This window comes from Anguilla anguilla, chromosome 6, assembly GCF_013347855.1.
Source record: "Anguilla anguilla isolate fAngAng1 chromosome 6, fAngAng1.pri, whole genome shotgun sequence".
Lineage (NCBI taxonomy): Eukaryota > Metazoa > Chordata > Actinopteri > Anguilliformes > Anguillidae > Anguilla > Anguilla anguilla.
This window is the reverse complement of record NC_049206.1, coordinates 38809557-38821438: the sequence shown is the minus strand read 5'-3', so window position 1 is coordinate 38821438 and position 11882 is coordinate 38809557. Positions and strand designations below refer to the sequence as shown.

Genomic DNA, 11882 nt, shown 5'->3' with positions numbered 1-11882 from the left:
GCAGATAAATTTAAGGCCCCAGCGAGGATCGAACTCGCGACCCCTGGTTTACAAGACCAGTGCTCTAACCACTGAGCTATGGAGCCAGGTGTTGCGAGCGCAATATTTTCTTCATAATTTCGCGAAGCCAGTATCCTGTAGTTTCGATTCACAAGTGAAGCGCCTTTACTTCAAATGGACAGAAATAACAATTACAACGTGAAAAAACGTTTGAATGTCCCGTGGATCATTTTAGCGATCGATAAACCAAGTGTTTTAACAACAAACAAAAAAAAGACCATTCTCTTAAAATGGCTTGTTATGTTAGTATAGGTGCGTGCAATATTTTTCAAATGAATAAACGAATAACAATAAATGTGGGGTTGTTCCCTATTATGCGTTTTTTGAAATATTCCAATTGTTTTATAAGTGAACGAAACAGGGGATTGTTTTAATAGTTGTGAAGAACAATTAGAAAATACTTGGTTCATTCGTGATTTTCTTACATAAGCATATAACCTTTTTACATTTATGGTACATTCATACTTTTGAAAAATTCAACAATAATGAATATTATTCAAGCGCATCGTATATGAATTCATGGTTCCCAAAATCAACCGTGAATTAACTGTAAAAATAAGAACCAGGACCACAGCAAAAAATATAAAATGGCAATTTACAATTTAATAGTTTCAGCTAGGTCCTGCACAAGCAGACCAAGGAACTCCAACAGCGTGATTAACATCTCCAATAGGCGTAGTCAGTTAGATCAAGGTCAGGCTAGTCTGTCATTATCACACGATATCTCTTTTGCCCCCTCTAAAAAAATAATCCGAATTCACTACTAGAGTGGAACTGTGCGTTTGCGTTTAGAGATGTAAAACTCAAAACCTTTTACACAAGGCGAGGGACTCTGCTGCCAATACTGAACACTATAGCGACTCACCATTAAAACCTAACTGTAAAACATGATTAAAACCTGAAAGAACTTTCACTACATAGTTGAGCGATGCATCCGTGGAGAGCCTTGGCCATCCTGTGTAGCAGAAAGTGATGGATTTATGTGCTACAAGGAGGAGAGACTGCATTCAAACCTTACGGAATGTGAGAGAAGACCTCTGGCTGAGTTGATGAACACTGATAACACCGCCTATTAATCCGCCAGGCGGATTGGGTCGAGATGGGACTTCTTACGGTGGCCATCCTGCCTCCTAGTGGTATGGGTCACGGCGCCCACAGAATGGGGATAAAACGACGATCCACAATTTAGCCTATTAAAAAATGAGCGGCAAACATGTCGCAAATCCGAACCCCGCCCCTGCAACATGTACTCGTTTCTGGCCAACAATGCCACTTGTTTCCTTGTGGTAAAGCCACACATCCTCCGACGAGAGGCGAATCGTTTCAATTCTAAAGCCGAAAACCCGAGTTTTCGAGTCTGCAAGAAATGCTGGGATAGCTGGCGATGCGAGGTGGGTGGGGCTACCGGGAAAACGGAACGTGGTGTGATAAATCAGATTAAAGATACAATGTGTCTTGGATTACTATTATTTACCCATTCCACACAGTTCTGTTAGGAGGGTGCCGTTAATTCTTGAAAGGAGTCGATTAGGAAGTCGCTTCTTCTCAGAGGATGTGTGGCTTCTTATCAGCGCTCAGGTCAATTAACCAGTAAGCACACAGGTTACTGCTGCGTCAAAATAATCGATGACGCAATCAACTAAATCGATATTAAGTGTCACAGGGATATAAGGCCAGAGAGCAAACGCGGTAAATACTGCATCGTACCGATGGATTTCATTAGGCTACATCGTGCAAACGTTACAGCAACTGATGTGGGAAATAGCAGCAAAAACAAAAGAGCTTTCCCATTCCCCAATTGCAAATGAGATACACACTGAACCACTGCATAAAATGTAGGCCTGCTTTAAGTTTATTTTGCATTAAAAAAAAAAAAATCATAGCCTGCCCTACCCTTTCAGCTTTCAGAACAGCACCTCAGATCAGCAAATAAAATTATTCAGAAAAAATGTTTAAATGTCCATAAGTAATCGATTTATTGCATTCAGATTTGTAATATCCAATACTTGCGTCATTATGGTTCTTCCGTCCAGTGGAGGAAAATGTTTTCTGCTCTTATTCAAGATAAAGATGTTCGCAAGGTCAGGCACCATTTTCAGCTCAATTCGACAAGCGTCCATTTATAGACTGGAATATTTGACCACCCGATGGTCTCTCTTTATTTATCCTACAGTAGCAATTTGTTCAGCAGATGTTTAGTTATCTGAACGGCGATATGTTTACTTTTAAGTCAATCAAGTTCAGGAGGAATTCAAACTCCAACCTTTCAAATGAACCCTGATTAGTGTCTATGGGTCCGGTCCAACCATTCGCAAGTAAGTGCGTATCTACCTCCCCCTCCCTGTGCATAATGTCTACATTGAACTGACCAGCAGAGAGTGCGTCTAGCCTGAAGCTAGTTCTCAAAACAACTCGGTATCGTTCTATAAAATGTATTTTTAATTATGGAGGGTCGGAGAAATAGGATCTACACTGTGACAGAAGTAGGCCTAATTGAACAATTTGAAAAAGCAGATCTGAATTAGCTTTACTTTCATATTTGGAAAGTAGAGATCACTTGATGACGGTTTTCTAGCCATTGCCCCACTGCTGGGCTTGTAAGTTTACCAAAGAACATAATTTAGTGTTCTTCTTATTATTTATTCTTATCCCATGCCAACATTATGTGCGCTACTGCTCCTACAGCTTTTCAACAAGACCTTCCATGTTTGGCTAGTAGCCTCACCTAGTTTGTTGTCCTTTTGTGGCAATAGCATGACTATTTTTTGATATATTGAAGTTTTTACAAAATTTTCCCATTGATTAAAACTGATGGCATGCTCAGAATCTGAACAACACACATTTTGGCTGATATTACAATTGGCCGCTGCAGCTGCCACAGATACAGACTGTCCATTATAAGATTTTTGAAAGAGAGATCTTTGGCAAAGCTTCTAATGAACAAAGTCTATGGCTTGGTGAGCAATGTTAGTGGCAGCAAAGTGAGTTCAGCCTAAACTAATATTATTTTTCTGTTATAATTCCTGCCAGCTAACATGCGTATTTCAACATTTAACATAACATTGATTTTTGTAAGACATTGACACTCAAAAACATGTTAGAATCTGCACAATTATTTTCCACTGGTGGGAAAAGTTACGGATGAACTGTGTAAAATAATTTAGCCGCTAGCTGGTGAGAATTTTGTCAATTAAACAGTAGTAGTATTTTTATATACTTTATGTGAACCACAAATAATTATTCACATATTTTGTAAGTTTTGATACAATCTTGATGGTACAATGGTGCCCTTCAAATAATGCCACAATCCATGTCTCTGTTGTGTGTTGCCACAAAGTTGTGAGGCTTTATTTAAGAGTAGTGCAAACCAGGTGGAAATGTCCTTTTTAAGTGCTTGGGGTTCAGGGGTTAATGAAACTGAGAGACTACTAAAAGACATTACTGGCTACATTCCTCTAGATTCAGACCCCACCATAAAATTTGGAGAGGAAATCAAAGTGTTGAAATGGGCCTTATGATTTGGCCACATAAATGATGATGAATAAAAATGTATGGTTCAAGAGAACATAATGCATCCTATCCTGTATACGCTTGCAAAAATTAATAAGAACTTAATGAATCCACCAGGGCATCCAACCTCTCTCTCAGTATGTAGACTCTGACAGTAACATTTGGTGCATACTATGCCCTTATTTTTAAAGGACACTACAGACTTTTTCTGACAAAATTTAAGACTGGCAAATAGACTCATCTGATACTTTATGTGCTATGGATGTGTCTTACTCATTATCAGAGGGAGTTGAGCGTGTTTCTTTTCATAATTAATTTCCCATTAAATGTCATAAATGCGAGGACATTTTTGATCTGTTTCGTAATTTCCCATGTTAAAATAAGTTTAGTCATCATCAAAATTATTATGCATTTCCGCAGATGACACCAGCACTCTCATAATGTGCGCAGTTGTGTATGCCAATGCCTGCGTGCTGACAGTCCAGCAGGGTCCGCTCAGTGCCTTGACACTGCACGTCGTCTAGCAGCACCCTGAGGCTCCCGTCCTGTCCGAACTCAGCCTGCTTTGAGGCCTTCAGGGCACGGCTGTACCCCAGCTGCCGGCAGGCCACGCCTGCGCTCCTCTCGTCCCACAGGTCATCACACACCATCCCCCATTCCCCCCCGATGTAGATCTCCACCCTGCCCCGGTCAGGCTGCACCTCCGCATCCGCAGCCAACCGCAGGTCCCCATTCTGTGGTGGGGCCACAGAATCATGCTTGTCTTTCTTCTGCTGCGTCTGGGCTGGGCTGGTATCACCCTTGGCATCTTGCACCCCCAGCATGTTCATCAGTTCCTGGAGCCAGTCTGTTGAGCTGACAGCAGAGGGTGCCACCGCTCTTGGAAGGGCCTGCGCTGGCTCTCGAGCTCGGACTAGTTTTGGGTGTTTTGGTGATAATTCAGCTTCTATCAATACTGTTGGCAAAAAAGGACTTAACTTCACATAACTCAGTGTAGCACTCTACAGGATGCTATCAATGCAGTCATCACAGATCTGCTAAAGGCTCAAAAGATTTGCTCAAAGAAAATCCACTTACTTTCTTTGGGCTGAAATGGGATCAAGTTGCTTTTAGTTCTGACCGGGAGAGGGTTGTAATTACACTGTCTTGGTGGTGCTCGTCTGTCATGAAAATACATAAATCAGATTTTGTTCGCTTTGTACAAAGATGTTTTCCATTTGTGTACTCTGATGCATAAAGATACAGAAGTTTGTACGTCATAAAACGTCTATGTGGTTATTTCTGTGTGGTTCAGTGCTTGGCATATTTTCTATAAGGTATGTTGCATATGTTGCATCTACAATTTATTTGAACAAGAAAGGTGATAATGCATGTAATACTAGGCTTCTAATACTAGGACTTGTGTACAGTGATATATTTTTACACTGTGACTACTGATTGAGCCTGTTTTAAGATTCATGACCAGCAGAGGACAAAGTATCCTTCCCAAAATAAATTTAAAAAAATGTACAGGTGGCACACTGGTTGAATGATTTGGGGTTTTTTTTGGACAGAGCTGAAACTTGGTACAGCCAAAAGCTCACACATTCACCCATATTTTACTGTACGACTGTCTGACTTCTTTCACATGCAGCTTTACACTCAGTCTATGTGTTTGCACAGGCTCTGTGGTTGTGTGGTTAGAATGTGCCCCCCACCTGGATCTACATCAAAGAAGTATTTAGAGGATAGAGCTACTTACTGATACCATCACAGGATTCTCAAACTTGAAATTGAATGAAATTGCAGAAAGTAAAAAGGACGTTTAAATATTTGTTACATTTTTGAAAACATAATACTCTCCTCCAAATCGGATGATTTTATCAGAGTTGAGAACTTCTCTACCTGGCAGAAACCTTACTTGCATAAGCCTTGCTTTTGCTGAATATACATGTAGTCTGGGCCATGGTCTACACCACACAATTTCACATCACAGTCTGATTACCTGCATCCAGTCCTTATCATACTCTGTGACTGTGTCAGTCCCTGTCACTACCCAGTTCTCACCGTGATGGATCCACAACTTTGTACACTACACCAGAAGGGGATGTCGCGGTTGGGAACGAGGTCGACATGAAGTAAAGCTCCCCTGGAGGAAGAAAAAACATATCCAGAGAAGGTTTACCAGCAAACTGGACATTATACCCAAATGTATGCTTAAGAAAGATAAAGATCTTGATGTCTGGAAGGTACTTGTAGAAGTGCAGAACCCAGTTAGTAGATGTACTACCCCATGGCTTTCTCCAGCACTGAGCTTGTTTATTGTCTGGACTGGAGACTACCTGAGAAAACTGAGCAGCTCCTGCCCACAAAATTCAATATAATGCACTATGTTGTATTTTATTTTGTAATATAAAATAGAAGGTATATTTCACAGTAGTGCAATATATTGCAATATCATAATGCAGCAAAATATTAATTATACAAATTATTATTTTCCAGTATTATGCAAAGTGTTGCAATATATAAAAAATATATTTTCACACATTTATTTTCGTTAAGACGAAAGTAGTGCTGCTGGCCCATCTGGGGGTGTATGGGGATGCAGCCGGCCTGGTAATGTGCTTGCAAATGGCTTCATATTCCTTGGTCTTTATATGATCATGAAGAACAAATCAGACAATAATGACTACCATGAGATGGCTTCTCATACCATTACAAGTCCACCACCATGTGTAACAGTTGGCAACAGACATTGTGAATTGAAGGCTTCCTTTGGCTTTCTATAAACCCATTCAGTTGTTAACGAATCATATGATGTTACTTTTTTCCATGGCTCAGCGTTCTAGGTTTTGTGCTCCTTACACCAGGTTATGTATATCTGAGCATAAGCAAGTGGTTTTTGACTGGTGTTCGCCATAAATACCAGCTTTATGAAGCTCAGAACACATAGTTTTTGTTGAAACTTTTCTACATAGGTGGTGATTCAATTTTGTCGTCATTTTTCAGGCTATAGTCTTGGGCTGCTGAGTAACTATCTTGTTAAGTGCCTATCAGTCCCTATCAGTGAGCTTCGACTTGCAACCACTGCTCCTCCTTGCCGGTGCAGTTTGTTTACTTTTGGAAGATGTTGCCATAAATGTTCACCTTGCCAAAGGTTTTTGTGATTGATGTACAACAAAATGGCCAAAAGTCAGACATGGACACTAGTCTGGCATCCAATGTCTCATCCAAAATTATGAGCTTTAATATGGAATTGGTCCATTCTTTGCTGCTCTAACAACCTCCACTCTTCTGGAAAGGCTGTACACTACATCTTGGAGCGTTGCTGCAGGAATGTACTTCCATTCAGCCAGAAGAACATCAGTGAGGTCGGGCACTGATTGGACGATTAGGCCTGGCTCGCAGGTGGCTTTCCATTTGATCCCAAAGGTGTTGGATCGGGTTGAGGTCAGGGCTCTGTGCAGGCCATTCAAGTTCTTCCACACTGTTCTTGATAACCATTTCAATGGGGACCTCACTGTGTGCCCGAGGGAATTGTCATGCTTAAATAGGAAAGGGTCTTACCCAAACTGTTGGGGAAGCATAGAATCATCTAGAATGTGATAGCATTCTGTGAAATTAAGATTTGCCTTTACTAAGGGGCCGAGCCCAAACCATGAAGACAGCGTGGTATGTGGTATTTACATTATCCTGCCCAACCCCTGTATACATACATACATACATAATCTCAAATGTGTCTGTGGAATTGCTTCACAATGTACATATTGTCATACCTGCCTCATCCTCCCCAAAGGAGATGATGTACTGGTGGTAGTTGTTGATGAGTCCTGGAAAGAGACAGGTCTGCCCCTTGCCCATGCAAATCTCATGGTAGTCCCACTGTCTGGTCTGTCTGTTCTCCTGTAGTGCCATCATGCGCCTGCAGAAAAAACAAGTCTTAAACAGGGCCACTGCTAGTGGACACCAAACCCAGGGAACGATTTTGGTTAGGCCCTTTGATTTGGTGTGCCCTTCTTATGGTAAGGTACAACAAAACAGTTTCAGACTTTGGCTTTTTGCAAATACGGAACTTCTAAACCCAAGAAGCTAGGCGAGGTGAATTAACTGTGTAAGCAGTTGCTTCAATTGATAAATTGAGAACTGAGAAGCAACAAAAACCAGCTGTGGCTCTCCAGGACCAAGGTTTAGGGACCCTTGCATTAGATGGAATGCAGCTATTCTCCAGCCAAAGGATGCTGTTCTTCACCCCACTATGTGGTATGTAAAGATACCCAGAGCCTCACCCGCTCATAAAATCTCCAAAGATGTACATGCCGTTCAAATTAGGGTATTCACAGCCTCGGTAGACATAACCTCCTGTTACAGACTTGCCCATTTTGTGTGGATATGCATATATTGGAAGGACATCATCTAAAGAAAAGAGGGACAGAGTTATGGTAAACCTGGGTCTCATTATAAATGAGTTTCAAAAACGCCTAACTTAACAGTTGACATCCAAAGGCCAAAAATGGTTTACTTTCATTGTTTTTCAGGGTGTTCAAACATGTTTCAAGAAACAGTTCTGAATGGCAGATGTACAGCGGACTGTCAACAAGACATTCAAAATCATAGGCAACCCACCCCCCTCAGCTGAATCTCTACATACTTAAAGAGAGCAAAGAAGATCATCTCCAACCCCTCACATCTTGCTCATCACCTCTTCCAGCTCCTTCACTCAGGGAGGCGCTACAGGTCATTGTCCACTAGGATTAAACGCTTCACAAACAGCTTTCTGTCTATCTATCTATCTATCTATCTATTTGTTGATTTCTGGAAAAAATTCCATGTTTTTTTTTTTTTGTTTGAGACTCATAACAGTTAGGCACTCACTCAGAGAGCTGTTAGCACAGAGATTCTTGTCATAGCAGGAGAAGCCCTCTTTGGCTCGCCAGCCATAGTTCCGGCCTTTCTCGATGATGTCTACTTCCTCAAATTTGTTCTGTCCAACATCTCCACAGAAGATTCGCCCTTTTCCCTCCTTGGTGAGGGGGTCTCCACGGTCCACAGAGCACCGCCACATGTTACGCACCCCATAGGCATACACCTCTGGCCGGGCTCCTTGGTCGTGCATGAATGGGTTATCTGGTGGGATCCTGTACAATGGACCTCTGTCATTGTTGTTCACATCAACCCGCAGGACCTTGCCCAAGAGGGCAGACCTTGAGGGGAAAATCAAATGGTTACTACTGAAAGGGACAACACTGCCATGGAAAGTCAACTGTTCACAGTAAGAAGCAAAATGTTACCATGAAGGGCTCATGGCACAGCGCTGAAACGAAGTGTGGAGATGTGCGAGACTAGTTCTGGGTTAACTTAGATGTCAATGTGTGGTATGCAAATTTGGTGGCACTGAACAGTGTTTTCATTGAGCTTTTCAAAAATCATTCCACATGCAGCACTCTTTTGTAACTCTCATTCTTTTCAACCAATGGGTAGTCACATTAAAGTGATTTTGAACGGTGTGAGAATTTAAAAGAAAAAAAAAATTATTTTTTGTTTCATCAAACATTCGACATATGTGCTTACGGCCGACAATCAAGAAATCAACTAATTGTTTCCAACCCTACTACCTATCAAGTTAATTAGCAAGGAAAGTGCTACAGCAAAGTGCAACAATTCTGTGATATGAATTGAAATAAATTTAACATGGTTTTATCATCTCACAAGTTAGCAGTTAGCTATGCATACATTTACATAGTTTTACAAAACAATTTATAAATGAGGACCAATTTTCAGCCCTTGATTTATGAAAAGTCAACAATATTGATATTGAAGTCAACAAAGTTACTATGAAAGTCTTCCCATGCAGTTACTGAGAAATCCAATAAAGTTGCCGTGAATTTCAGAAAATGTATGTTGAAATATATAAATTACCATTAAAACAAACAAAAATCCCTATTTGTTTTTTCTGTGCTAAGTATTTTGTTTCTAAATGAATGTATTGAGACTCAATAAAGTTTAAAAAGTTGGAAGCATTGAGCATTATTTAAACCATTCCAGCTGATGAAATGTGGGCAGTAGATTTCATTAAAGAGCTCCTGGAATAAAATGGAATTGCACAAAGTTGGTTTGTGAGTTTATATAGGAGACACTCATACTTGTTTTGTGCATTTCCGTATTTCCCAAATGGATCCCCTGCCATGCCACCATCCCCTGTAAAGATGTACAGGTATCCATCCACTGCAAAAAGCAGCTGGCCACCATTGTGATTGGATGCTGGTTCATCTATTTCTAGAATAATCCTGGAGGGAAAATATTCAGCAAAATGCAAAAGATGCAGAATGAGAAGTAACAAATGCAGAGGTATAGATTACAATCTATGATGGAGCCTTCCTTCTGTGAAGACAGAAGATATGCATGCCTACATAACCTACTAGCATTGCTGAATCAAAGGTGCACACCTTTCTGAGCCATGGTCCACAGTGTTCATGTCGCTGGCCGAGGCTCGGAACTCACTGATTCTGATCCTCTCATCAAGGCCCACCTGTATTGAATAGTAGACATACAACTTCCTGTTGTACTTGTATTTAGGGTGAAAGGCGATCCCCAGGAAGCCACGCTCATCCCCCTCCCAAGGCGAGGTCAACACTGCTTGGGTGATGTTCAGAAAGGGTTTCTCCAGCTTGGAGCGGTCAGGCAGGTACACCCACACCAGCCCCACTTGCTCTGCCACAAAGAAGCGATGCGTCCCGTCGTTGGCGTGCACCATGGCCAGAGGGTTTCTCAGCCCGTTGGCTACCTCCTCCAAGCACAGCTGCAGACATCCTTCTGAGTTTCTGCTAACATGACCTAGGTTTCTGGTCAGCTGCTCGTTGTTGAGGAGGTTAGGAAAGCAGTAGTCTGCGTCTTCCAGACCCACGTAATTACAGAAATGGCCTTGGTCCTGCTCCACCTTTGCAATGTGTATGTCTTCCGTTAGCAGGGGAATGGTCGACCTACACTTCAGCCAGAACTCAGAGCAGTAGTCACCGCACAGTCCGGGCAGAGACCGAACTGGCGTGCTAGCGTCTTCTGCGTCATAGAGGTGTGCTGCGAGAGGTGAGCACTCCTGTACAGCGCCAGATGGGAAGAACAGTTTTAGTTTGTTTGGATAAAACTGGGTTGCAAGCATGCACCTGCACATGCATAGTTTAAAATGCTTAAGGACAAGCAAAATCTGAATAAATTAAGTAATTTACTTTCATTTGAATTTATTTTCTGACATAGGAGGAGACAAAGGCCATAAAAATATACAAAATATTGATTGCAACGAGTTCATAGATAGGCCTGAAGTTTGATTCCTCGGATTCTGCTAATTGCAGGAAAAGGGAAACTTACAAAATGTTGTCAAATAGCCTACATTGTATATTAGATTGCAGATTATTTTATAGGATAAAATACAATTTGGTCAAGCGGGCGTACCTGGCAGATTATGTTTTGTACGTAGCTGGCACAATTTTCGTACCCATTGTGATCAAAGTTGTCCATGATCCGATAGAATTTCGACATCAGTTCCTGGTCTTTTGCAGAATCACAGCAACCGAAGTCTTTGTACAAGACGCAAAATGTCAACGCTTCAGGAGGTCGGAAGGGGGGCTTGAAATCCAAACACTGAGGGTGTAATTGCGCGGGTGGTATCCAGAACCCGGACAAAAACACCCAAATAAAGAGTGCGTGCCGGACACGACCAGGGCTGTCACAGGTATGCCACATTGTTATATTCGGACAACCGGAGCGTCACAATTTTTCACTTGTCCTGAAGACAGCCTACGTAAACTGTCTGAAATTGTCTGCTACGTTCACAATCTGATCTTTGAACAATGGACTTTGCCCAGTTTTTAACGATCCACTAACTTTTCCCCGTGCACGTTATATGTTGTTTATGCCGTGGAGAAATGCTCGTTTCTTTTTCGTCATACTTATTCCCATTTTACCGCGTCATATAATAAACATTGTCTTCCATATTTTGACGATACAATAAAAAACAAACAAACAAACAAACAAATAAATAAATAAATAAATAAATAAATAAATAAGAAACAATAGCAAGAATTATGACACGTTTCTTAATCATACGGTGATTGTGAGCCAATTATAAATTTGCAAACGTGACGTCACGCAGCCCTTCACAACATCTCTTGTAATGCATTGATATATTTCCATGGGCACTCCTCAACAGCTTTTATGTTTAATAGTTCATCCAATACCACACATTGCTAAAGAGCGAGAAGACAGATTTATTTATAGTTTTTCCACAAGGTGGGGATGTATTCCCGTATTACGTCTCGTCGAACCACTGGTAGATTCAATTA

General features: G+C 41.3%; 1 protein-coding gene and 1 non-coding gene across 2 annotated transcripts; both read right to left on the bottom strand.

The window, feature by feature from the left end:
• Nucleotides 1-13: 13 nt before the first annotated feature.
• On the bottom strand, nucleotides 14-86 carry trnat-ugu. The gene has a single exon. It is a non-coding gene; the product is annotated as a tRNA-Thr (tRNA).
• A 3289-nt stretch (nucleotides 87-3375) lies between these two features.
• On the bottom strand, nucleotides 3376-11392 carry LOC118229178 (HHIP-like protein 1). The gene is made up of 9 exons (XM_035420899.1): nucleotides 10993-11392; nucleotides 9993-10639; nucleotides 9690-9833; nucleotides 8422-8750; nucleotides 7836-7962; nucleotides 7326-7471; nucleotides 5617-5698; nucleotides 4648-4730; nucleotides 3376-4525 (listed from the first exon to the last, which is right to left on the bottom strand). The coding sequence occupies exons 1-9, from the start codon at nucleotides 11281-11283 to the stop codon at nucleotides 3975-3977; spliced, it is 2400 nt and encodes a 799-aa protein (XP_035276790.1). The 5' UTR covers nucleotides 11284-11392; the 3' UTR covers nucleotides 3376-3974.
• Nucleotides 11393-11882: the final 490 nt, after the last annotated feature.